Here is a 26,990-nt window from a genome sequence, read left to right as displayed (position 1 = left end):
TATGTAAGTTCTAACGCTGAAAGAAATGAATAAAGTTAAATAAAATAAGCAATTATTTAAACTTAGTGTTATAAATAATTAATTTTTACATTTTATTTACTGTTGTGAAATAATTAAGATTTAAAAAATGTTGTGAATATTGAAAGTGGTTTATATTAAATGAGTAAATTTAAGTTATGAAAATGTCAAAAAAGTTTAACAATCTTTGACATATTTTCCACTTTGTTCATTATTTTAAAGTATTAGTATTAATTTTAAATGTGGGGGAGTAACAGGTATAGCGTGTATATAAATGGCCGGAAAAACAATTTTGTAGTTACTTATACCAGAATTGAGACAGATTTGATTTTTAGTATAAAAGTGAATCACAAATAAACACGTTTATTTGATTTTATAACACTCTATTTCACTTTAATTCCTTTCTTATTATTTACTTTTCTTTTAAATTTTATATAATGGCAATAAAAGGTACTTGCACACAAATGTCTCTGTGTTTCTTCTTGGCGCTGGCATTTTTCCCTTTTTTTTAATTATTTTAAATTGAAGAGTAAATACAAGTAATACTGTAATCAGGAACTAAAATTAAAAATAATAGGACAAAAACATATTTTTTTTATTATTATCAATAAAAGTATTGGAAATTGATGATTTAGTATTGATAAGTCATAATATTTAACTTTTTTTCTCTACAGTTATTATTGGTAGCTAGGTAATAGATTATATTTTTGAATTATAAATGTGAGGTTAATGTTATTATGGGAGAGAGAGAAAATAATAAACTCGTTGAAAGCATTTATAACAATTAGGTTAAGTAACATTTATTGTTATTTACTATCAATATTAATTATTAATATATGTGTCAGATATATTAATATATATAATTAAAAAATAAAAGTAAATAAATTAGACAAATATTATAGAATAAACTTGTTAGGATTTCAATAAATAAATTACACAACAAAATACAAACTTATAGATAACAATTAATGTATAAAAAAATAAATGGGAAACTCATCCTCAACTGAATCCATAAATACATCTAGTAGTGACTGTTGTAATGGTATGTGCAGTCCAATAGGCTTGAAAAATTTTGGTAATACATGCTATATGAATGCAGGGTTGCAATTTATAGCAGCCATGGGTATTTTTACAGAAGAAAACTTCGGCGATATTAGAATTAATGAATCATCTTCAGAAGAAGTATGCAAGTCGTTAATTTCCGTGTTAATAAGATTAAGTAAGCCAAGCAATTCAAATATGGGAAATAATAGTTCGTTAGGTAACAATAATGATGATTATTTGGCACCTTATAAATTATATAAACAATTAAAACAACTAAATCCATATTTATTTAATCAAAAGCAACAGGATGCTCATGAGTTTATAATGTATGTTCTGGAAATAATTCATGATGGTACACTTATAGCTTGTAATTCACCAAAAATATCAAATGAAGAACTTGAAAGGTTAAGTAAAAAAAACACACGACCTGGGATTACATTTTGGAATGACTATTTAATGCGAAATAATTCCATATTAAATAATTCTATATGTGGTCAATTTAGGAGTAGAATTACATGCCAAAATTGTGGCAGTAACAGTGACACTTATGACCCGTTTTTGGACATTACTTTAGCCTTGCCAGAAAAACCTGACGATAACAATAATATAACGATAGGTTCTTGCTTCAGGAAGTTTTTTGAGCAACAACAGCTTTTTCAAGATAATGACAAACCAAGTTATAATTGTTCAAATTGTCGTAGTGTTGTGAATGCCACTAGGTGTATAAATATATCACAGTTCCCGAGAATAATGCTTGTTACTTTAAAGAGATTTAATAATAATGGTGGTAAATGCAATGCTATTGTTAAATTTAAAACTGCAGGAATAGTGTTGAAATCATTAACTGAAATAGGACACTTTAAGCTAGTTGCAGTTCTTCAACATAATGGAAGCACTTTATTTCAAGGACATTATATTTCTTATGTTTTAAAAAGTGAAACGGAAAAGTGGTATAAAATTGACGATGAAGTTGTTACACTTGTAGATGATATTCTAGACGAAGAAATTCAGGCTTACTGTCTACTATATGTTCTTGAATCGAAAAACACTTTGAGTTCTAATTTTGATGGGAAATATAAACAAAATAGCGGTAGGTATTTATAATCTTAACTTGAATTCGTGTGTTATTTCTCTTATTCATATTCGTTATTTTGCATGTATTTATTCAAAACTGATTTATTATTATTACATTATCAAATAGGCGCTTTTTTTTTTTCTTTTGGTGCATCCTTGATATTTGTTAAAGTCAGATTAAATATGAAGTTAGAGGGATCTATTTTGAATTATTTGTTGTTTTTTATCAAATAAAATTTTCTGTAAAAGAAATTATTTTGTACTTTCTTTGGGTTCATTTACTTCGAAAACAAAAATACTAGTAGTATTTTAATTATTTAATAATTTTTATTTGACTTATTTAAATAGATCAAGATTTTTTTGTTAGAACAAGAATTAAAGATAAGTAATTACAATACATAATATTTTATTTAACTACCCTCTGGGTTCAATTTAATTTTACGTATTCTTTATTGTTTAAATAAAAATTCCAGAAAATCACATTTGTAACAAGGTGGATAAAGCAGAAATGAAAACAAATATAAATAGTGGTGAAACTTATGATAATAATGAAGTAAATGAAAAAAAGAGAAAAAAGAAAAAAAAACAAATAAAAAGTAAAATAAGTGATTATAAAAAAAAAAATGATAATGTGGAAATAGAAAATAACAAGAAAAACGATGATAAAACAAAAGATAACAAAATTTGTGGGAACAATTCAACTAGTTATTATAGGGAAAATAAAGTAGAGAAATTTAATAAAAAAAAAAATTCTTATAAAAATATTTGTTTTTTGCCTGAAAATAAAAATTCAAATGAAGGAAATACTAATTCAACAAATATAAATGTTGTTTACGCGATCAAAGGTAATAGTGGACATAGTTTGAATAATAAAGGGTTGTGTTTAAATAAAGGAAATAAAGAAAAATTGTTTCAAGATAATGTAAACAAATTATATGATTTGGACAAAGAAAAACATTTTCAAATGAATAAAAAAGGTGAGAATAACTTGAATGTAAGTGAAGATGGTAAACTCAAAACCACATGTAATTATAAACCCAATAGTTTTTGTTTTAATAGATTAAACATGAATAATAAGGGTTATTCTTGGAAAAGAGAGTGGGAAAGGTTATCTAAATTATATAGTGGAATTATAGTAGAGGATAAAAGATTTGAAAATACAATAAATGATGCTTTAATTACTGGTGAATTAATATTTTCAATTTCATTTAATCCATCAGATCCTGATTTTCCTTTTAACCGTTTAAAAGAATATGATTTTAATGAAAAAATTAATAGTGATAAATATTCATTAGAAATAAAAATTACAGTACCAGAAGGTTATCCAAAAAATAATATTGAAAATTTAAAAATGGAATTTCTTAATTTTGATAACATTTCTTCGATATTAAACAAATCGTTTAATGAATTAATTATTTCAACCAAAAATAATTTGTATCCTATTTATGATGCATTAAAGTTATTTGATAGGAAAATAGCTTATATTGTAAATGTTAAACTACCTTCTTCAGATTCCTTATGGGAGAGAATTATAGTTAATTGGACGAAGGATGAACAAAAGCATTTTGAAGAAGCATTGTGTTATTATAAGTACATTAAAAATGTAGATAAAAAGTGGAGCGAAATAGCAAAACATGTTGGTAACGGAAGAACTGTTAAACAGTGCATTGATAGGTATAAGTATTGCAGATCAATAGTAATAAACAACACTAATACATTTAATGATGAAAAAAGAAAACAGTCTAGTGAGGTCACTGAATTGAATATAGATGAATCCTGTAAGAATAAGTTAGTTAATCAAACAGAAAAGAATAATACTGTGGTAAAATTAAATTCATATGAATATCTTGTACTTGTGTGTGATTCTTTTTACTCAATAAATACACTAATAATTGCGATATTAAGGTTACAGATATATTGTGAAAGGTGCAATGACATCAATGAATTTATACCAATAACTATTCCAGGGAATCAAAATTTTAATTTTGGTGAAAATTTTAACTATCACCATAATGCTTCAGGTAAAGATAATTCTATTTATTATGACGATTCGCATGATTTCAACACAAATACAAAAAAAGAAGGCGACATTATAACGCCAAATAATATATTTGATAACTTAATACTTGGTGGATCCCAAAATTGTAAAAAATGCAGTATTAAACATACTATACGCTTTTCCCCAATGATTTGTCATATTAAAAACAATCGTATCGGAAAAATAGAGTTTACAAACTGTTATTTAAGAGATATAATGCCTATAGATGTGCTTATTTCATGCTTTAATTGTAATTTTTACGTTAAATTAAGAGATTTTATTATAGGTAAACCATATTCCATAAATTGTAGAAATTGTTTCAAGGAGTTAAATATAAAAGTGGACGGAATAAATTTGGGTAATGAGGTTTTTAATATTGATAAAAGTACAGATTTTCTTTTTGATGAATTGTTAAATTCAAAGGGAAAAGACAGAAGGAAAAAAGATAAAGATTCAAAAATTCCAACTTCCATGGGATGTCCTCTTCCAGATAATGGAACCTGTTCACACTATAAAAAATCAAACCGTTGGCTGAGGTTTCCATGTTGTAATAAAGCTTATCCTTGTCATAATTGTCATGATAAAGAAAATCCTAGTCACGTTTCCGAATGGGCAAATAATATGATTTGTGGTTTTTGTAGCAGAGAGCAAGCGTCCTCGGAAATTTGTAAATATTGCAAAAACAATTTAGTTGGGAACAAAGGTAAGGCTGGTGGAAGGTTTTGGGAGGGAGGAAAAGGTTGTAGAAATGCTCTTACCCTGAGTAATAGAGATAGCAGAAAGAAAAAATTACTTGCAAGACAAATTAAGTCAAAATAATGATTTTCTTTTCTCCTATTTTATAATTCTGATATTACAGTTTTTATCAATTCGAATGTAAATTGCAAACTTATAAACATAAATAAATAGTCTTCTATAGCGTCTATTATATATATAATAAATTTATCCAAAAATATATATAACAAGGCTATTTTTCTGAGTATATATAATGTAATTTTTGACATAATAATTAACCATATATAATAGTAAAGTACTTTTTTATACATTGTTTCCTTAGTATTTTCTATTATATTATTGCTTTTTATCATAATTTTATTTAAAAAATTAAATAAAATTTTAATATTCTTATTAAATGAATAGTATTCATGATAGTTGGTCCAAAATTCATTTTTACCTTTATTTTTTATCCCTATATTTTTTAAATAACATTTTTTTTCACTTTCGTTCATATTCCATTTTTTATTAAAATGATCGATATTATTTTTTACCTGAATATTTTTATTAGAACAACTATAATTCGAATTTAAAGTCTCACCCTCATTTAAATTAAAGTTATTAATATAATAATTGTACTCTGCTAAATCCTCTTCAAATTGATTATAAAATAATATTAATAATTTAAGCTTGTTTATGATATTATCATTTTTTAAATTAATATTCGCATTTCTATAGTACAAAATATTCATTATATTTTTAGAGTTTCTTGTCAAGCAATTTGTGTTATTATAACTGTAAATTTTGAACAATTCCCTAGAAACATTATCTATATTATTAAGTCCGTAGTTATTGTACCAATTTAAATTGTAATTACAAAAAATATATTCATTTTTACAAAAAATAACTCTTTCTTCAATTTCTAATAGGTATTTAAAAAATATCAAATTTTTAACATCATTATTGAGTTCTGAAAATCCTTCTTTGTTATTTATTATCTTTTTTATTTTTTTCCATTCATTAAATAATATTGTCAAGTAATACTTGATATCGCCATAACTCATAATTTTTCCATCTAATTCTGAGCAACAACAATGCACATGATCTTTAGCCAGATCATGATTCTTTGTGTTATAGCCAAAGACATTTACTATAATAGTTATAAACAGTAATACAACAACATGCATTACTATAATAATCTATTTCCGTAATTTAAATTAGTAGAATTTCGTTTTGGCGCCAACATGTACATGCATATTTTTTTCTACCACGTAATAATCCCACACAAAACAAAGTAATATTAAAATAATAATCAAAAAAATAAAAATAATAAAAAATAAATTCCCTTCAATAACAAAGACGAATTTTATTATTGTGGAAATGTAATGTATCGGAATTTAGCCAATTTTTTTTGTTAAAGTTATTTAATTGTTAATAAAAATAATTTACTTTGTTAACTCGAATATAGTGATATATGTTTTTTAATAATAAAAAAGACATCATTATTTATCTGTAATGATTAAAAATGAACTAAAATAGACGTTATATAACAAATGTTATTTACAAGAAAAACATTATTAATGATTATATTTTTGTTGCTTACATATTATATATATTTTGAGTATTTCAATTATTATATTGAGGCTTATTATATTCGAGTGACTAATAATACCAAATTACTTGGGTTAAATGGTTTATATTTTACAAAAGGACTGTCATCTATAACATATTTATTCTTTGGTGTGAAGTCACTACTAATTGATTTTAAAAAAAATAAAAATAAATTAGTACTATATAACGATAATCAGTATTGCAAGTATTTAAAAGTTTTGCTGAGACCATGGGACTTACCGAATAACTGCATAACTGATAAAAATGATAACTTAAGCTATACAAATTTAGAGCAAAATGACAGCAATTTCATAAATCACTATAGTTATTCAAGCTTTGTAGATAACGATTTAAATTACAATAAAATGAAAGAAATTCAAAAGCAAAGATTTCAGAATAATATTAATCTAATAAAAAAACTTAGAAGTAATTTTAGAATGATAAAAATTGGTGAAATAGATAATGATCACGGTGAATATAATATTAGTAATAAATGGAATAAAAATGATAATATTTATAATCGTTTAGCAAATGTTTCACTCAATGTAAAGTATAACAATAAAAAATGTGACGAAAACATAGATTTTAATAAATTATGGAACTTTGGGAGGGTTCTTTGTAAAATAAATAAAGAAATTTCTTCTAATTGTGATAATTCGGAGTACTATTTTGAATTTTTAGCACTTGTATATTATAATTGTATATTTAATTCGAATAAAGAGAACAAAGTAAAAAATTCACTAATGAATAATGTAAATATTAACAAACAATTACTTCTCGAAATAGTTTCATGTTATCAGTCGATACCAATATTTAAAATAGATGATAATGAATTATTATCATTAAGTAAATTATGTGAATGGGAATATAACAAACATAAAATTAGTATTGAACCTAAATTTGATGTTAATGAAATGAAGTTAATTACTAAATTTATTAAAAACATGAATTATATATTTTTAAATATTGATTTAATTGACATGAAAATTAAATATGATTATGAAATAATTAGTGAAATAGGTAATGATAATCTAAGTAAAAATGATAAAAATGTTAAAATCAATACTAAAAAAGATAATGGAAACAATGATGGTAACAAAAAAAGCACTAATAATAGTAATAATGATGATATTAATAGCAAAATATTCCAAACAGAGTATTTCAGTAAATTAATAAAGTTAGTAAAAATAATATATAATCAAATATTAATTCAATATGATCACATTTCAGAAGAAGTAAATGGATTTATTGAGTCTACAAATAAAACAGGTTACAATTCAGATAAATCGTTAATTAATAAAGGCAAATATGATAAAATTAACATATCAATTAATGATAATGAATCTAGTGGTATTAAATTTTCGGATTCATTTAATTGGAAACAAGTAGTAGACAGCATTTTTTATAATAGTCAAAATATATTAATTAGAGAACATATTAATTCAATGTTAATAAATATAGTTTTTGATACAATAGTTCAAGTATTTAATCCCTGGATAAGCTTATTTTATCAAGCAAGTTTTATTATAAATTCATATTTGAGTATAATTTTATTCTTGTTAGTAATAGCGGCAATATTGGTATGTTTTAACACAATTCCATGTTTTAGAAGTGACAGGAACTCAAAAAAAACAGACGTACTTTGGAAGAAAATACTAAGAATTTATAAAGCAAATGTAATGGTTGTATTATTGAACTTAATTTTTATATTGGGTGGTTTATTAAGATATTTATATTTACCAAATGAAATTGAACTTTCAAATTCTAATATTTCTATTATAAAGGCAATGAACAAAGTGTTAAATATTATATTGTGTCCATTTATAATAAACATTATTACATCTTTTTCAACAATTTTCTCAATTTTTCAATGGCAATTAATTTGGTTAACTAACAAACTCTCGTTTTCGAGCATATTAAATTTATAATGGTAGATCTGGACTATAAATAAGCATGCCTTAAAAAAAATTATTTTGAATTAACAGAAAAGAACAATAAAGAAATTATTATATTTAATTGTATTATACTATTATTATTACTGTTATTAAAACAAAATACATGTAAATTTATGATAAATAATAGCAAATTAATATAAAAGATAATATAATAAATGAAATAATAAAATAATTATAGTATTATTAATATTTATTGGATTTTTAAAGTGCTATAAATTTTACTATCACGAAAAAAACGATATTTAAGTAATATATACAATATTATTACTCTCATTTTTAAAAAAATTATTAATAAAGTGTTAATAAAAATATTAGTTTTATATTAGTAAATTTAATGAAATGAAAATAACATTTATTTATATTAAATAGAACATATACATAAATAAATACATTCATTCATTTATTCATTCATTCATTCATTCATTCATTCATTCATATATATATATATATATATATATATNNTTTTCTGCAAAAACTGTGATGATTCAATAACAGAAAAAAATTATTTAGAATAAACTAATTTTAATTATAATTCATTGAATTAAAATATGGAAATCACAAATTCAAGCGAAAAAACAAATAATGAGACGATACATCCAATAATAGGTAAAGACCAATGGGAAGTAATGAGTTATTTAATAAATTCAGATAATGAAGAATCAAATTGTAATAATAATGGTATCCATATAATTGAAAATGATCAATTGCTGGATGTAATTGATAGCAATATTTCATCTTTAAGTGGAAATTTAGGGATTGATTCATCTGGAGGTGGTAATGATAAAAATACTTTGGGAATATCACCAAAAAGACCAAAGTGTATATTAAACAATGAAATTGGTATGTTAGAATCTATAGATAGCAATAATAATAACAGTGATGGCAGTAATTCTGTTTTAAGTTCAACTATAAAATGGAACAATAGTATAAATAGTCCAATTTCAAATTCAGACAATAATCAAATCATAACACCTCCACCAGCAAACCATTCATATCATAAATATAATAGTATTAATGCATCTTCAACAATATCAACAACACCCAGTAAAAATATTCAAAAAGATGAATTAGATATTGATTTAGATTTGGATGTTGAAATAGATGTTGAGGAGGAAATAGATGAAAATGAAATTAATAATGGCAATGATAATGAGGATATTGAAGTTGATTATGATAGTGGTGATAATTGTGTAAAAGGAGATTCATTATTTAATAACAAACAAGGTATATTTTTTATTAAAAAGAATAACACAAATAATGCAGGTATTAATCAGCATCATAGTACATCAAAAAATATAAATAACGGCACTGAATGCTTTGATAATAGTAATAGTAATGCTAATACCAATAATAAAAATACATGTAATAGCAACACTCAACAAAATGATCAATATAAGAGTGGGTATAAAGGAGTTTCTTGGAATAAAAGAATGCAGAGCTGGTTGGCGTTTTGGACGGAGGGTCAAAGAAGAAGAAGCAAAACATTCAATTCTAAAATATATGGTTTTGACGTCGCTAGAAGTGAAGCAATAGCATTTTTGAAGGCTAAACAAAATGAACTACAAAGTATGGGTCAATTACAAGGTAAAAAATCAATGCATTATATAAGACAAAATATTGATAATATATCCTCATTAAAAACAATGAATGGAATATACTTGCCCGGAAATAAATATAATGTTAATAATAATCAGAATGGCGAATTGTTATGTGACATTAAAAATATTAAGGATAATGATGAAAACAGAAATAATTTGTTATTAGAGAATGACTCTAAAAATAACAATATTGATAATATTAAAAATTGTAATATTAAGAATGGAATTCACCCATTAATAAACGGCCAAGATTTTATTAATACAATTGAAAATAAAAATATATTGCAAAGAAAATCTTTATTCTCTACATATGGATATAATGATGCAAATTGCAATATTGTAGAAAAATTAGGATTACCAAGAATAAATTATCCAAATATAATATGTGATGAAAATATTATTCAAAATAATAAAGTAACAACAGCTACAATAGGACAATATTATACACTGCAAGATTTAAAAGGAGTACCTTCAGTTTCTAATTTTCAATTTTATAATACAACACCAAATAACAATAACAATAATATAAATAAGTGTGTCTTAAAAAATGACAATAATAATGGTATAAATAATAAAATAATTAATAATATATCAAGAAATGTCATTAATAATAAAATTGAAAAATACGATGATAATATTAATTTGACTAATGGGTTATTTAAAACGAGTAAAAATATTAATAGTAACAACGTAAATAATAATGACAGTGTTATATTAAGTGGAAATAATGGTATGATTAATTTAAATGGGAAAGGTAGTATAATGGGAAATATGATTTTAATGAACAACAGTAATGTGGGTAACAATAATATGAATAACAGTCAAAGAAATATGAATACCAGCTATAAAGGTGATAATAATAATTTATTAACAAATAAATCACAAGAATCTACAAATGTAGAAGCAAGTAATACAAATACAACAGCAACATCGTTATTGCAAATGGCATTGAATACGATAAATGATAATAATATTAAAATGAATGAACTTATTAATTGCAATCAAGATAAAATATTAAATGGTGGTATGAAAAGTGATGAAAACGATATAATATCTAATTATAATACAAAAGTTAATATGAATTTATCAAGTAATAAACATTTTGATTATATTAAAAATAGTGAAAATAACAAAGTAAATCACACTAATATAATAAACTATTGCGGTGATATTAATAAGGATATAAAAGATGTAATAAATGTTGTGTCAAATATTAAAAATGACGATCAATCAATAATAAATAATGATAATAATGAATGTTGGCCAAACATATTTCAATATAATAATTTAATGAATAATGCAGTAAACTATAATTTAATGAATACGGCAAGTTACAATAATTGTAATTCAAATGCACTACATTCAGAAATAAATAATGTAAATAATAACTTTTTAAATGCAATAAATGTATTAGAAAATGTAAATAATAGTAACAATAATAATATTTTGAGTGGAAATAAATTAAATGAAAATAATAATAAGTAAATAATAAAATTATAAATAATTGATATATAATATGTAATTATTATAATATCAATAAAAAACTAATAATAAAAATTATATTGGAAATAAAATTATTCAAGACACAATTCAAGTTTTTTTTTTACATCATTAGTTTTATCATTTGGAAAAATTTCGACTTCACTATTATTATTTCCATTTATCTAATATAAGTTAATAAATAGTTGTAAATATGTTAAAATAATAATATAACTTACAAAATCTGATTGTGTTGGTGATAGTTCATAATATATTAGTTTATTTAAAAGTATTTTATAATACAAAATCAAGCCATTTTCAGAAAGACAATGTAATGAAAAGTTCGAAGTAATATTAGAAATTTTTTCAGATAAAAGTGGATTTTTATTTATTAAATTGATCTAATGAGTGAGGATGCGATAATTAAGTATTTTGAATATATAATATATATATGTATATAAGATACTTACATTGTTAATAATATCATAAGCATTATTAAAATTAAAAATAAGATTATTTTTTTTAAGTGGTAGATCATAAAATTGATTTGAAATAAATGATCTGTTATTTTGAATGATTGATATACCTAAATATCATTAAAATAAATTTTAAAAAAATCATAATAATTAAAAATGAAATAAACTTTATTCATTAAACTTACCAAATAAAAGTAACATTCTAAGTCTATTAGACCAAGGACCAACTCCAGATAAATCAAGAGAGAATTTGCTTTTTAATAATAATAAAACCCATTCGTTTAGAGATAGTGAACTATTTCTACATATAAAATCTTTATCACATTTTACTTTATTTTCAAGAAATTTGGCTCTATTATTACATGATATTTTATTTGAATCAGATATATATACCTGGTTATTTATGTAGTTTGATACTAAATTATAATTGTTTTCATCGGTATTATTATAATAATTATTAGATAATAAATTAAAAACGATACAACTTAAATCAAGGCGAAAAGTGTCGGTATATCTTCCAATAAAGAAAAGTGTATCGTTTTTATTTCTCCAATTTGTATTATTAGGAACAAATAAAGATCTTATAATTATTTCATTATTATCAAGGTGGTTTACATATGGTATTGTTCCAAGATCTAATGTATTATTATGAGTAGAAACAGAATGAATAAATAAATTTTCATTATTCTTTACGTCTGGTTTACAAATGCAATGCAGTACTTTAAATATATCTATTTGGTTCTTTTTTAATTTATGAGAAATTTTTGAATATACATCATTGTTATTTATATTAAATTTAGAACTATTATTAATATTATCATTTTTATTGTTATAGTAACAAGGTAGATAGCACTGAATAGTTCCAAAACACAATAAAGCGTTATTATCTTCATTTATATTTTCATTGTTTATTTTAAAAATAATATTATTAATGTGTTCATTAATTTTATCACATATATATTCTATTGAATTATTATAAATATCGATAATTTTAGATTTAAATGTAATTTCGTTAATTTTCGTTATATATGCAAAATTATGTTTACTATCCGAATACTTATTTAAATTATATTCGCGTTCAATAATTGTATTGTTTGTAATTATTCTTTGTATTTCCTTACTTAGCTTTGATTTTAAAATACATTTTTCATATTCGACGCTATTATTATGAATAATAGTATAAGGAATAGAATTCCAAATAATTGGACAATCATCATAATGTATTAGTAAATCAATATTTTTAGTTTCATTATACTCATTTTCGCTCTTGTTTAAATTATTTATTTTAATTGCCTTATTTATGTATTTAATTGTATGGTTTATATCTCTGAATTTATATTTATTTAATTTAATACGTTCGTCATTAATGCAATATACTATAGGTAATATATAATAATCAGGAATCTTTTTGTTGTATTTAAATTTTAATCTAATTTTTATTAACGTAATGTCGTCATTTATACTTGTGTTGTTTATATAATTTAATGTATATTCAGTCTGAATTGATGGTTTAATACTATTTATGTTAGTATTTGAAAGATACTTATTAAATATAAGCTCAATATCGTTATTCCAATATTCACGACACAACTCAAAATGTTTATTTTCTGTGTTTTCAAAGTTTTTTATGTAATCTGGTAAGTTTTCAAAGTTGATTAACACATTATTACTCAATATTTTATTATTGTTATTATATGTTAGATTGTTTATTTCTAAAAATACACTTTTATCGTAAAAAAATAGGGGATATTGATTAAAATTAATGTAATATACTGTTGTAGACAATATGGTTATTATCACCAATGTTACATATTTAACTATTATAGACATTTATTATGCCTTTATCTTATATTGAATATATTTTTTTCTCTTAATTATGCAACACAATATATACAGATTAATAAAGTATATCACCAAATTAAATTGATAAAATGTGGTGTGATATAAACATGTATAGGTTTTCCTATTTACTAATGTTAAAATATACGAATAATATTTGATATTTATTCTTGTATTTTTAAATTAAGATCTTTATTTTTGCAATTTGTGGGATAAATATTTGAACAAGGTACCTAATATTTGGCGGGATCATTCATTGTAATTGAGTCTTAATCGTGTGACTACGAGTATGAAAAGTAAAAATAATTAAAAAATAAAAAATAAACTAAATATGTAAATGAGTGATTTAATAGACATAAAAAAAAGATTAGGGGAGTTGAAGAATAACAAAGAAGAGTATAAGAAATTACATAATAAATTAAAAAAGGAGAGAAATAAAGCAAATAAAAAAAATAAGTCGAATTCTAATATTAGCATTAAGGATAGTAGAAACAATAATAATAATGATACTAATGTTGTTCTGGAAGACAGTAATGTAGAATATAATTTTGAGGAGAATATTGAGTTAAAGTTAGTTTTTCCGGACGCATACAAATATTTATGTGGGTTAGAGTACGGTAATAAAACAGTGAATAAAAGTGAAATTAAATCAAGTAATGAGGAAAATACAATTAAGTCTGATCACAATAACAAAGTGGAGGAATATACTGATATAAATATGACCACAATAATGGAGGATGAGGAATATGACAATGAAATAGCGAATAGTGAAGTAGAGAGAAGAAATTTGGAATTAAAAAATTTTAAAAGCAAAAATAATGGTATATTAGGAAAAATAACAATAAAAGAGTTGAAGAAAAAGTCAAAGAATCCAGAGTTAGTTGAAATATGGGATACAACTGCGAATGATCCAGAATTATTAGTATTTTTAAAGGGTTATCAAGGATCTGTAAAAGTGCCACTTCATTGGAATTCAAAAAGAAGATATTTACAAGGAAAAAGAGGTTTGGAACGCCCACCATACAAATTACCAAGTTACATAGAAGAAACTAACATAGCTGAAATAAGAGCATTGTTACTGGAAGAAGAAAGCAGAATGACAATGAAACAGAAACAAAGAAGAAAAATACGTCCAAAGTTAAACAAAATGGATATTGATTATCAAGTATTGCATGATGCATTTTTTGTTTATTCAACAAAACCTGCACTCACTCAAATTGGTGAATTATATTATGAAGGTAAGGAATATGAATTTAGAAACAAAAATATACGCCCTGGAAAATTGTCAAAACGTTTAAAAGATGCATTAGGATTGCAGCCAAATTGGCCACCTCCATGGTTAATTAAAATGCAAAAATATGGTCCTCCCCCATCTTATCCATATTTAAGGGTACCTGGAGTAAACTCACAAATACCAGATGGTTGCCAATTTGGGTTTAAACCTGGAGACTGGGGTAAACCACCAATAGACGATGAAGGAAAACCAATATGGGGTTTACTACCACCTATAGATGATGAAATAAATGAAATAGGAAGCAGGATTAATATTGAAAATTTAAGTGATAGTTGTACTTTTAATATAAATAAAAATAATAACAATAATTCACTTGGTTATTGGGGTGAGGCAGATTATCATACAAATCACATAGTTAGTGACACTGAAAACGAAAGAGTTAATACAAGTAGTGATCCTAATTTTAACAGTAGTAGTAGTAAAACCAATAATAATAATGACATTAGTGGCATCAATATACATTGTGAAAGCAGCAGTAATTCAAAATCTTCAGCTAAGTCAAATATACAAAAAGTAGTTAACCCATTTCTTTTTAATTCTAACACTAAATTAAACTTAAATGAGGAAAAAGGTGACAAAATATCAGAATTGTATACAATAGTCGAACAAAGTGCGGTTAATATAGATGATAACTCTATATTCCCTTCTTCTCACAAATATAATATCACGTAAAGAATGTATAACTTTAATAATTATTATTGAAATGAAAAAATTTCTAAACAGTAAACAAAACATTTTTAAAAAATAGAAATTTACACACCAAGTAAATTATATTATAAAGTGAGAAAACACTTAATGTGAGTTTAATCAATCTGTTTTAAAATTTCAATTTCTTTTTTCAATTCTCTTATTTTTTCCTTCTTATCTAGAAATGATGCCATATTATTAATGATTATAAATATTAATTCCAGGCATTCTAAATAAGTCGCCATTAAGTTTTCACTCGAAGTTGAAGGAATATCATAGACAGAATCTTTAGGAATAAATCCTGGTATTTTATCCATCTCGTTCAAAAAACTTTTTCCTGCTAAAGAAGACCATAGTTCCAATAACGTCTCGACAAGTTCATCAAAGGAAACATTTTTAAGACAGTCATCTATAAATAAAAGGCACTTATTGTAGAAAATTTCAAACATAGTTTTATTTGAATTCAAAATAGTCTTACATGAATCTTTAAAGTTGGCAATTTCTTTATTTTTGTTAGATATTTCTTTATCGTTCTCGCTATTAGTGTTCTCTTTTGAAAGACATTCGTTATAACGTGAGTAGTATTTCAAATAAAGACTGCAGCAACTTTGTTTGGATTTATTTTTGTTTGGACACCTAACTGTCTGACCAGTTGCCAATTTTGCTACATTTAAAGTACATTTAGGGTTCAAACTACAATCTTTATTACTGGTCCCATAGTTTTTAACAGAGGAATCTATATTTGAGTTTTTATCACTGCTTCTACTTCTCGTTCTGCTCCTGCTTCTGCTTATACTTCTGCTTCTGCTTCTGCTTCTGCTTCTGCTTGTACTTCTGCCTCTACTTCTGGATCTTTTCCTCTTTGCTTTCTTACATTTTTTACCACTTTCCTCGAAGTTTGAAAGTGCATTAGGTTCCTGTGAAGAGTTTGATGATCCGTTACCCCCTGTTCCTATTTCACCAAAAGAACCTGTTTCAAGACTATGACTTTTTCTATTGTCTCCAGTCTCTGCAGCGGATATTTCAAGAATAAAAATACTATTATAATTACTCTTATGTGTTACATTGAAGTAATTGTATTGTGTAGTTAGAATAATAATGAATAAGTACAAATTCTTAATGTTAAAGCCGGTAATAAATATTGTCATTTTTAGTTTTAAGATAAACAGAACAAAATATATCTAAATTTATGAGTATTTTGTACTAAATAAAAAAAGTTCTAATTATAAACTTTATTTACTTTTTCGGTTAAGTCTATCAATATTTTAATATTTGCTAATCAAATTAAATATTGATGAAAGAATACGGCTTGTTCAAAAAATAATATCAACTTAATGAATAAAATTCTATTATAGAATAGTGTTTGTATTCTTTTTTATGTTACGTTTTTTGTGATCTAGAAAGCATACCATTTATTTATGAAAAAAAAACATCGATAGCATGTGTGTTCACAAACACAAATTACAGTAATTTTTTTAATTTTATAAAAAAAAGAACACGTGGATCTAATATAAATAACCAAATTTAATTGTTTGAAAGATATATCAAAAATAACTTATTTCCCCTCATTAATTAATATTTGAATGTGTTAAATAAAAGCAAGCATGATGAAATCAGGAATCATATCAAAAAATCAGCGCGTGAAGTGATATGTTTAAGTGTAAATCAGATTTTGTGTTTCCTCCATATGTATTTTATAATTTAGTTGTTAAATATGTTAAAGATCAATACTAACCCAATGTTATTGCTTTAGATATTAATGAAACAAATATGAAAGGGCAAATCTCTCTGGGTAAACTCTATTTGTGGTTAATTTGTTGTAATAAACACACTTTTTAGAAGATCTTAAATCTATTGAAAGTGAGTAAACTTAATACCTACTTATTTTAACAATGAATATATTATTTATATTTGTGTAGTAGATTATAAAAAAGAAAACAAATACTATTTTTTTATCTTATTTTTTTCGACTTTAATTATACATATATTTCACTAGAAAACAAATAGCTTGTTTAGTTCACCATTTCTGCACATTACATAGTTTTATTGACGAAAATGAATGTTTTATTTATTTAATTATCTTATTTTCATATATAATTGCATAAAATATTCAATATTTTTTTTCCTAAATTTTTCATAAACTAAAATTAATAAGCGGAAAGTGGGATGTGTGAAATTAAAAGTAGACGGTAAAGTGGAGGTAACTGAATAAATGTTAATTTAAAAAAAAAAGAATATAATTTAAAAGATCGTTAAATAATAAAAAAATAAATATTGAAATGGGAAAGATAAATGAGATGTAACAAAAAAAAGAGATTAAACTGAAGCTTAGAAGACCTTTTATATTTTTAATTTGAATAATACGAATATTTTAAAATATTAATACGAAAACTAGCTATAAATTTAAATTTTTGAATTAAAAAAGGATTAAAAGTGATCATTGTGGAATAATATGTTCGGATAAAGTTAATATTATAATAACGAGAGTAATGATATTAATATTTGGAATAAAATGGTTTTTGATACAGCAAATTTAAATAGAAATGACGAGAAATTAGAATCAAATAATTTAAAAAATTCACAATTAGACGATGAGTTGTTGTTTTGGATAAATATAGAAGACGAATACTTTAATGAAGTTAACAATAAAATTAAAGATATATTAAAATTTCATATAAATTCATCGGAATATATATTAAATACAATAAATGAAATATTAAGTGATGAAAAAAGTATATTAGACGATTGCAAAAGTGAATATAGTTCTTCTTGTTTAGTATTAGAAGGTGGGTTGGCGGAGTGGAATAAAATAAATAATAATTTAAACGGTGATGGATATGGACTGTATGACAGTAATGATACATTATATTTAAGTAATGATAATAACAATAGTTGCAGTTATAACAATGAAACGCAAACGGGAGATGTAAAAAAATGCAGTGGAAATAAGAAATCAAAGATAATAAAGAATATAAGATTAACAATAAGCATTCCACCACTTTATAAACCCAATGATTTTCCAAAAGAATTAAATCAATGTAATAGTGTTAGAGAAATTTTACTAACTTTATTTAGAATACAGTGTATGAACAAATATACAGCATTGAATACAAATAGGAATTTATATAATATAAATGACAAACTAGAAGACTCACTTTATAATAAAGGAAATTATGAGTTTGATAAAAATAAAACGTGTAATTACGTTTGCATTTTACCAGATATCATTACAGGACCAAATGTAACTTATTTTTATAGTGATGGAACTGAAAGTGGAAGTTTATACAACTTTAATGATATGTCAGAAAATTGGATATTTAACATTAATAACTCAAAGGTAAATTTATATTTAAGAAAGAGGTTACTTGATACGAGCGATCTACAGTTTAATGACATAAGGGGTGACCATGCAGTTGATGAATTAGTTGTAAATAGAGACAATAAAGGTAATTCCGGTAAAAACTGTGCTTTAAGCAGCAATAAATTCCAAGACTTTGATATTTCTGATTTATGTGAAGATAAAAACGTCAGTTTAAATGATTGCAGTAGTAATGTAGTAAGGAGTATAATAGGGTCTGGAGAGTATATAAAAAATGATATAGAAAGCTTCATGATAGATGAAGATAGATTAATATCAATAGTTGACGATAAGAATTCAAAAATAAACGTGAATAATTTTGGAGATAGTGAAAAAACAACTAAAATTAAAAAATTAAAGAGTTTTGGTGATTTCTTTCAAGATAATATAAATATATCACCAAACATAGATAACATATTAAACGATTATAAGAATGGCCTAAGGGAGAGTGAGAACACAAACAATAACTTGAATTCAATAATAAATTTCAATAATAAAACTAGCCATATTTTAAGTGGTTCAGAATATTTTAGTGTTGACAAATATAATATAGACAAACGTATTGATGAAACAAGAAATATTTACTATTTAAATAGAATAAATAATATAAGTTTGGAGAACGTATCTAAATCACTAATTAAGCGTTTAGAGGAAATATATATAAGCAAGGTCAAATTATTTAAAGTAATACTTGAAAGAATTGAAAATGAAAGACAGATAGATGTAAATTATTGGCTAAAAAAGGAATACGAACTAAGTAATTATTATAGGATTAAAAAATATGAATTGAACAATTATAATTATACATTGGAAAAACAGTGTAGGGATCTCGAAATATATAGGTTAGGTTGTATTGAATCAAAATATTTACCTAATGAATGGCAAGAAACTGCAATGTGTTCTATATGCGGCAATGACACTGACTGGGACGAGGATCCCATTTATTTTTGCGATGGTTGCTATCAACCGGCTCACCATTCATGTGTGAATCCAAAACAACCATTTAAATATAATTCAACTAGAATGTTAAATGTTATTGAGAGGGAAAAAAAGTGTCAGCAGGGCGATTTTGATAGTGAGAATTTAAATTTAAAAAATAAAAATGAACAAGAGGATGATGATCAGTGGTGGTTGTGTGATTCCTGTTTATCAATTAAATCAGAATTATTGGATCACAATTATTTGTTTTCTTTATTGATTAGAATGATAAGTGGTCCTAGAAATTCCGAATCTTATAAAAATTCATGCAGCTATATACAAAAAAACGCAGATTTATTTTTGTCACAACTGGTTAATTATAATGTTATATCTAGCAACGTTATTACTAATACCAATGATAATAATAGTAATGATGTAGTAGTGTTTCCATGGATAACTGAGTGGAAGTTCCCTTTGATAACAGAAAGAAATTTATTTTGTGAAAGTGAAGATATTGAATCCAGCGTTAATTCTAACAGTTTAATTGTAACATCTGAAAGAAGAAAAGGGAGGCCTAGAAAAACACCAATAGTAACACTAAATAAACCTAAAGACAGTTATTGTTATTTCACGTTTGAATTTGATAGTCGCTGTGACAATAAAGACAATAGGGTTGATGGCGAAGGAACTTTATATTTATTTAATGACTGGATTCCAAGCATTGAAATGCCATATAATTTAGCAGATTTAGATTTGTTTAACAGTCAAATATTTAATCCTATACGGTGGTATACAGAATTAAACAAAAGAAGGAAAATGAATCAAACTCCTCCTATATGTGTTATGACAGATAATAACAATTTAGAATACAGCACAATTATAGACGATGATAATGAATTAACTAACAGCGATAACATGAATAAATGTGACAATAGTTTATTTGATGTATATAAAAGTGATAATAATATAATAGAAAAACTATTGGAAAAAAAAGTAATAGAGTTTGACAGCAAAAACAATAAATACAGAGTACACATTAAAGTTCCTATATGTCAATTATGCGGGTATGATTCATATTGCAGAGGTGGTGGGATAATGAAAAAAACAGTAGATGGGTATTGGTCCCACATAAGATGTGCACTAAGTAACAACAGTGTTTTAAGCAATGACGGAAATTACGTCAGAATTAAAGTAGACTTATACAGAAATAAGATAAAATGTGAAGGTTGCAATAAGATAGATTGTTCGCCTGTTCTTTGTCATAATAATGAGTGTTTTAAATATTATCACATTAATTGTGCATCTTCAACTGAGGAATGCATTGTTGATTGGGAAAATAGCAAACCCATATTTTATTGTCCAGAGCATTCTAGTTATATTGCTCCAACATTGTTATTAAGAAAATACCAATTGAGTCATTTTAACAGATGGTTTTATGATAGGTATTGTGATAATAATAGTATAAAGAATAAAAATAACTACATTAAGCATGACAACAATAGTTATAAAAACAATGATGGCGATAAGTCTTCAATGTTTATTAATATATTTAATTTGCCAATAATTATAAGACAAACATTTTTATCAGATTTAAGAGATGACACACAAACTATTTTATTTTTAACAAAATTGGCAAAAAAACTTTATAATAATAGTCAAAATTTTGAAAATAAAAACAATAAAGTTGCTATTACAAATGAGATTGATACTAAATTAAAAAGAGACATGATGGAAAACGAATCTATGTTTAACAGTTTCTCTAAATTTCATTTATATTTGCCAGAATTAGTTTATGTGCAATCTGTAGATACCGTTATATCTAGACTATCCACTCCATGGTCAGGAAATGTGAATTTCTGGCTAAAGTCAATTAATAACAGTATATTAAGTTCACTGGGAATAAGTAATGTGTATAGTATTAATCAATACAGATATATAGATAATTCAAGATTGATAATTACTTGCATATTCAATACAATGGAATTATTATTAAACAGATTAATGAATCCTTATGAAATCAGACTGATTACATTAATTATAGCTTCTAAAATGGGATTCGGACCTTGGTTCTCATTATTTTACTATTGGAAATTTATACCATTGACTTTTTACTATAATATTATTAAAAATTATGATTTGTCTATGTTAGAACCTGTTTCAGACAATATAAGTAATCCCGTTCAAAGCAATAATGGTGATGTTGACAATAACAATGTTTTTTCAACAATAGATGATAAAAATATAAATTATCATCTTAATTTATTCGGGTTAAAATACTTGAGTATTGAAAAATTGAATCCTAATGAGGCCTGTTTGAAATCATTGAACTCGTGCTACAGTATAATAAGCAGAAATTGGAACTATTGTTGTCAAATATGTAATTCATTATATCCAATATTTGATGAGAACATGCAAATAAGCAATTCAAATAACAATTATTTATATAAATGTAAGGTTTGTAATTTAGTAATATGCTTTAATTGTAATAGTTTATACAATAATGTAATCTCTATTCGAGACAGCAATTATAATCTTAAATGTGAAAGATGTTTTTACTTTGAAAGCAAAAATTATATTAATGTTATTACAGACAGTTGTTGTTGTTTGTGCTCAAGATTCGATAATGTATTGATTAGGATTCATAAGGGTACATATATTGATTTTCAGAACGTAAAATCAAGGAAAACATTGCTTTCTGATGGATGCATATATTTAGACGAACAGCATAAATTAATCAACGATGTTTGGATACATCCTGTATGCATTGAATGGCTAACTACATATTCAAAAAACCAGTCGTGTTTGATAAATAATATTGTTTCAATAGAAAAAAAATATTTTAACAACTTTTGTAAATATTGTGGATTAAATAATGGAGTTACCATTAAGTGTTCTCATAATTTATGCAATACACATTTTCATATTTCTTGTGGCAAGTCTATTGGTTGTAAATTTGATTACAGTAAATATAAGAACAAACAATATGAACAGTACTGCAGCACCGGTGCTCATAACTTGAATTATAACAATAGCATCTTTAGTCATTATCAACAGCAATATAGGAGATCTTGGTGTTTATATCATAATCAATACAGTAATAATAGCAATAGTCAACATTTTTTTAATGATAACGATATTAATATTAGAAATCACTATAACAATAATAATTCAGGTTCATGTGATTTGGTGTATCTAAGAGCTTTATATAATAACATAATTGAGTCTAACTTTGGAAATTTGATTGACGGTGAAAATTTAAGTAATTCAGGTTGTACAATTAAAAACCAAACAAATGACAATACATTATTGAAAATAAGTTTATTTAATTATTACGGTTTAAATATATTTGAAGATTACAACAAAGGTAATAAAAATTTAAATAATATAAATATATATAATATAATGTTATTTTCAAACAATTTACAAATTAAAAATGATAATATTAACTATCAATGCGGTCAAGATATAATGTACATAAGTAAGTGGGATGACCTTATTCAAATATTTTGCTATGACGTAATATCTAGATTTGTATATGGTATTGGTTTCCCAAAACAAAAATATATTAATTCATCCATAAATCGTAATTTAAATCAACATAAAAAAAAGTCATATAGTGGCAATACAAACATTAGCCAGAATATACAAAATTTCAGTAATGTTTATGGAAACAGTGATATTAGCAATAATATTTGTATAGCTTGCGATAAATTGTATAAAAGAGATTGGTCGCTGTTGTATTTAGATTGGATATATTGCGATACATGTAACAATTGGTTTCATTGGTGTTGTCTAGGTTTAAATAAAGAAAGAATTCCGAAGGATAACGAACCATATAAGTGTATGTTTTGTTCTGGATTTAAAAAGACAAGAGGCAGAAAAAGAAAGACATTAATTAATCCTTTTGAAATGAATGTTGCAAATGTATCATCTTTTGATAACAGCCAGTACAGAGAATCATATTCAAATTCAAAAAATAATGAAAAATGTGCAACTCTATTCCCTTACTCTGTGCCACAAAGTCAAACTAAAATTAATGAAAATGACTTGTCTTCGCTCACTAGTGTAGAAGTAAACAACGAAATTATTAATTCAAATGATAATAGTGATAATATTAATCATGACAAGAAAAAATACAATGAGTATAATTCACACATTCAACCACAGTTAATTTGTGACATTGATAATAATGGCGACAAACAACAGTTAGATATTCTTAATAATAATGGCATTTGTGAAGTGACACAGCAGAAAAACGGAGTACAATTGAATAATTCAGTTAAATTCTCGACTTCTTCGCAATCACAACATTCCTCATCCTCTTCTTCACTATTATCCTCTTCATATTCCTCATCGTACTCGTCTCCGTCTAAAACATCTATCACCTCGGAAAGCAGCTACTATTCAGACTCTTCCATTTCAATAGAAGAATCAGAAACAAGAAAGTTTAAGAATGAATCTAATAATATTAAAAAAAGAAAGTGAAATATTAAAAAAAAAAATCAAGTGTCAGAAAGGGTGTATATTCTAACTATTTTTGTATTCATTTAAAAATAATTTGTTTTAGTTACAAATTAAAAAATAATTCAATAATTTAGGAATATCACCTGAATTCTGTATAATATTAATAATACTAATATCTTCTAACTAAACAATCCTCAGCAAGGTTAATCTTCTCCTTGAGCCTTTGAGCCTCGTTTTCAATTGATTGCAGAGTAAGATGATGCATATTTAATATTTTTACTATTTCATTTAGAGGTGAAGGATACATTCTTTCGTGTAAATTGTTTAATTGGGACATTAATGTATTCACTTGAGACTCAATATCTTGTAATTCTGAATTTAGCGCATTTGCTCTCGCAGCTGATATTCTCATACTTTGACTTGATTTTGAGTTCATAATTGAACTAAAACTATCTTTATTATTATTTGCACTAATATTTGAATTGTTCCCCAGAGAATCCTCTAATTTTTTTGAGAAAGATTCCTCTATTATTCTAAGTGTATTTGATAAACTATTTTGTTGTTGTGCTATTTGGTCTATTCTGTTGTCCATATTTTCTTGTTTTAATTTTATTTCATCTTGATCAGATTTAATAGAATAAAGCTTTGTTGTGTACAATATTATAGATTTATCTACTTCTAAAACGTCCGAGGCTGCTTTATTAAACATTTTAATTTGACGTGCAAGCCTATTTTCCCAAGACCTTAATACGTCCTCTACTCTTTCATGTTGATGAGACATTATGGTATCTAGTTTGTTTAATTCTGTATTATTATTGTTTTCTGATGTTGTGTTTAATTTTCCAAATGTTAAGCTTGTGTTTGTAGTTGTATTACTTGATGTTGATGCACTTGTCCCAAATGAAGAAAATAAATTTGCAGAAGTTGATGAAGATGATAAACTTGAGCCTGATAAATTATCACTTGAGGTTAAATTCCCAGATCCAAATATAGACGTAGATGCAGAAGATGTCCCTGTTTGTTGTCCTACTCCTGTTGAGCTTGCATTAGTTGCTCCTCCAGACAATATAGATGTAGTGTTGTTTGTTGTTGAACCAAACAAAGATAAACCAGTGCTTGAGCCTAGCAAGTTGTTGTTTGTAGATGAATTTAGAGTCAGTCCAGTATTACTGGCGCTGCTACTGCTATTGTTTAAAGAAACAGAACCAAATAATGAAGTGCCTCCAGTAATTACTGGATTAGTATTAGAATTTGTTGACGAACCGAATAAAGAAGAAGATTCTGTTGTTGAAAGTCCTGTTGAGTTTCCAAACAGCGAAGTTGAAGTCAATGATGAGGATTGCAATGACGGCGTGGAAGCAGAAAATAGAGATGAATTGTTATTTGTAGATGAAGCAGTGGTAGTACCGTTTGTTGATGATCCAAATAGTAAATTAGTTGCACTACCTAAAACTGTATTAGAATTAAAAATTGAGTTATTTGAGGAGGAAGACAATGAAGATGAACCAAATAAAGAAGAAGTTGTTCCAAATAAACCACTATTTGTACTTCCAGTATTATTATTGTTTGCATTAGATCCAAACAAAAGTGAAACACCTGTATTCGAAGACGGAAGTCCAGTGCCACTATTGTTTGTACTTGAATTGAATCCAAAGCTCAAGCTTGAATTACTAGTGCTATTAATAGATGATGCAGCATTGTTTCCAAATAAACCAGACGAAGCTGAAGCGTTATTATTATTAGATATTCCAGTTAAACTTCCCCCAAATAATAAATTATTTTGTCCAGATCCAAATAAACCTGTACCTGTAGAACTGTTGTTAATACCACTACTACTGCTGCCTCCAATTCCACCGTTATTCGAACTAAACAATGCACCACCTGTTATTCCTTGATTATGTGTATTATTATTATTATTATTATTTACTCCCCCAAATCCCGTTGTTAATGAATTTCCAGAAGAATTACTGTTATTTAATGATCCAAACAATCCTAAACTACTTCCTGTATTTTGTGTAGTAGCATTACCGAATATACCAACATTATTATTGTTATTATTTTTATTGTTTGATTCGATATTTCCAAATAGTGAATTCGTATTATTACCTGTATTGATGTTTCCAAACAAACCTCCACTCGAAGAAGGGTTTGTAGATCCAAACATTATAAATTAATTAAAGAAATATTAATTGTAACGGTAATATTGGCGTTTTTTATATAAATTTTGAACAACAAAAAAATAAAAAAGTGAACAATAATGACGGTTAAAAGGAAATACACAAATTAATACTATATAGTTTTTCAATAAACAACCAAATATTTGTTATAGTTATTAACAAAATTTAACTCACAGCCCTTTTCCTCATCACAATGTTTTATAGCCCTAGTTTATTTACATAAAAAATAATATTGTTTTTGGCGCC

At 25.1% G+C, this 26,990-nt stretch overlaps 10 protein-coding genes across 10 annotated transcripts; 6 read left to right on the top strand and 4 right to left on the bottom strand.

The window, feature by feature from the left end:
* Positions 1-1,002: 1,002 nt before the first annotated feature.
* FG386_001535 (ubiquitin C-terminal hydrolase of the cysteine proteinase fold) lies at positions 1,003-2,166 on the top strand (the record flags this gene model as incomplete). Its single annotated transcript, XM_067340928.1, has 1 exon — positions 1,003-2,166. The coding sequence occupies one exon, from the start codon at positions 1,003-1,005 to the stop codon at positions 2,164-2,166; it is 1,164 nt and encodes a 387-aa protein (XP_067197276.1).
* Positions 2,167-2,644: 478 nt separating this feature from the next.
* Positions 2,645-4,993, top strand: FG386_001534 (uncharacterized protein; the record flags this gene model as incomplete). Its single annotated transcript, XM_067340927.1, has 1 exon — positions 2,645-4,993. One exon carries the CDS (start codon positions 2,645-2,647, stop codon positions 4,991-4,993), a length of 2,349 nt encoding a protein of 782 aa, XP_067197275.1.
* A 20-nt stretch (positions 4,994-5,013) lies between these two features.
* On the bottom strand, positions 5,014-6,075 carry FG386_001533 (uncharacterized protein; the record flags this gene model as incomplete). Its single annotated transcript, XM_067340926.1, has 1 exon — positions 5,014-6,075. One exon carries the CDS (start codon positions 6,073-6,075, stop codon positions 5,014-5,016), a length of 1,062 nt encoding a protein of 353 aa, XP_067197274.1.
* Positions 6,076-6,441: 366 nt separating this feature from the next.
* Positions 6,442-8,427, top strand: FG386_001532 (uncharacterized protein; the record flags this gene model as incomplete). Its single annotated transcript, XM_067340925.1, has 1 exon — positions 6,442-8,427. One exon carries the CDS (start codon positions 6,442-6,444, stop codon positions 8,425-8,427), a length of 1,986 nt encoding a protein of 661 aa, XP_067197273.1.
* A 575-nt stretch (positions 8,428-9,002) lies between these two features.
* Positions 9,003-11,537, top strand: FG386_001531 (uncharacterized protein; the record flags this gene model as incomplete). The annotated part of the gene is made up of 1 exon (XM_067340924.1): positions 9,003-11,537. One exon carries the CDS (start codon positions 9,003-9,005, stop codon positions 11,535-11,537), a length of 2,535 nt encoding a protein of 844 aa, XP_067197272.1.
* Positions 11,538-11,716: 179 nt separating this feature from the next.
* On the bottom strand, positions 11,717-13,837 carry FG386_001530 (uncharacterized protein; the record flags this gene model as incomplete). Its single annotated transcript, XM_067340923.1, has 3 exons — positions 11,717-11,932; positions 12,002-12,117; positions 12,193-13,837. The coding sequence occupies 3 exons, from the start codon at positions 13,835-13,837 to the stop codon at positions 11,717-11,719; spliced, it is 1,977 nt and encodes a 658-aa protein (XP_067197271.1).
* A 346-nt stretch (positions 13,838-14,183) lies between these two features.
* FG386_001529 (Cus1p U2 snRNP protein) lies at positions 14,184-15,812 on the top strand (the record flags this gene model as incomplete). The annotated part of the gene is made up of 1 exon (XM_067340922.1): positions 14,184-15,812. One exon carries the CDS (start codon positions 14,184-14,186, stop codon positions 15,810-15,812), a length of 1,629 nt encoding a protein of 542 aa, XP_067197270.1.
* Positions 15,813-15,943: 131 nt separating this feature from the next.
* On the bottom strand, positions 15,944-16,975 carry FG386_001528 (uncharacterized protein; the record flags this gene model as incomplete). The annotated part of the gene is made up of 1 exon (XM_067340921.1): positions 15,944-16,975. The coding sequence occupies one exon, from the start codon at positions 16,973-16,975 to the stop codon at positions 15,944-15,946; it is 1,032 nt and encodes a 343-aa protein (XP_067197269.1).
* A 1,364-nt stretch (positions 16,976-18,339) lies between these two features.
* On the top strand, positions 18,340-24,588 carry FG386_001527 (uncharacterized protein; the record flags this gene model as incomplete). The annotated part of the gene is made up of 1 exon (XM_067340920.1): positions 18,340-24,588. One exon carries the CDS (start codon positions 18,340-18,342, stop codon positions 24,586-24,588), a length of 6,249 nt encoding a protein of 2,082 aa, XP_067197268.1.
* Positions 24,589-24,736: 148 nt separating this feature from the next.
* On the bottom strand, positions 24,737-26,731 carry FG386_001526 (uncharacterized protein; the record flags this gene model as incomplete). The annotated part of the gene is made up of 1 exon (XM_067340919.1): positions 24,737-26,731. The coding sequence occupies one exon, from the start codon at positions 26,729-26,731 to the stop codon at positions 24,737-24,739; it is 1,995 nt and encodes a 664-aa protein (XP_067197267.1).
* Between the last annotated feature and the right edge of the window lie 259 nt (positions 26,732-26,990).

The sequence above is a fragment of the Cryptosporidium ryanae genome (genome assembly GCF_009792415.1).
Source record: "Cryptosporidium ryanae isolate 45019 chromosome Unknown contig_25, whole genome shotgun sequence".
Taxonomy (NCBI): Eukaryota; Apicomplexa; class Conoidasida; order Eucoccidiorida; family Cryptosporidiidae; genus Cryptosporidium; species Cryptosporidium ryanae.
Note: the sequence above shows the minus strand (reverse complement) of the source record. Positions and strands in the feature narration are given on the sequence as shown.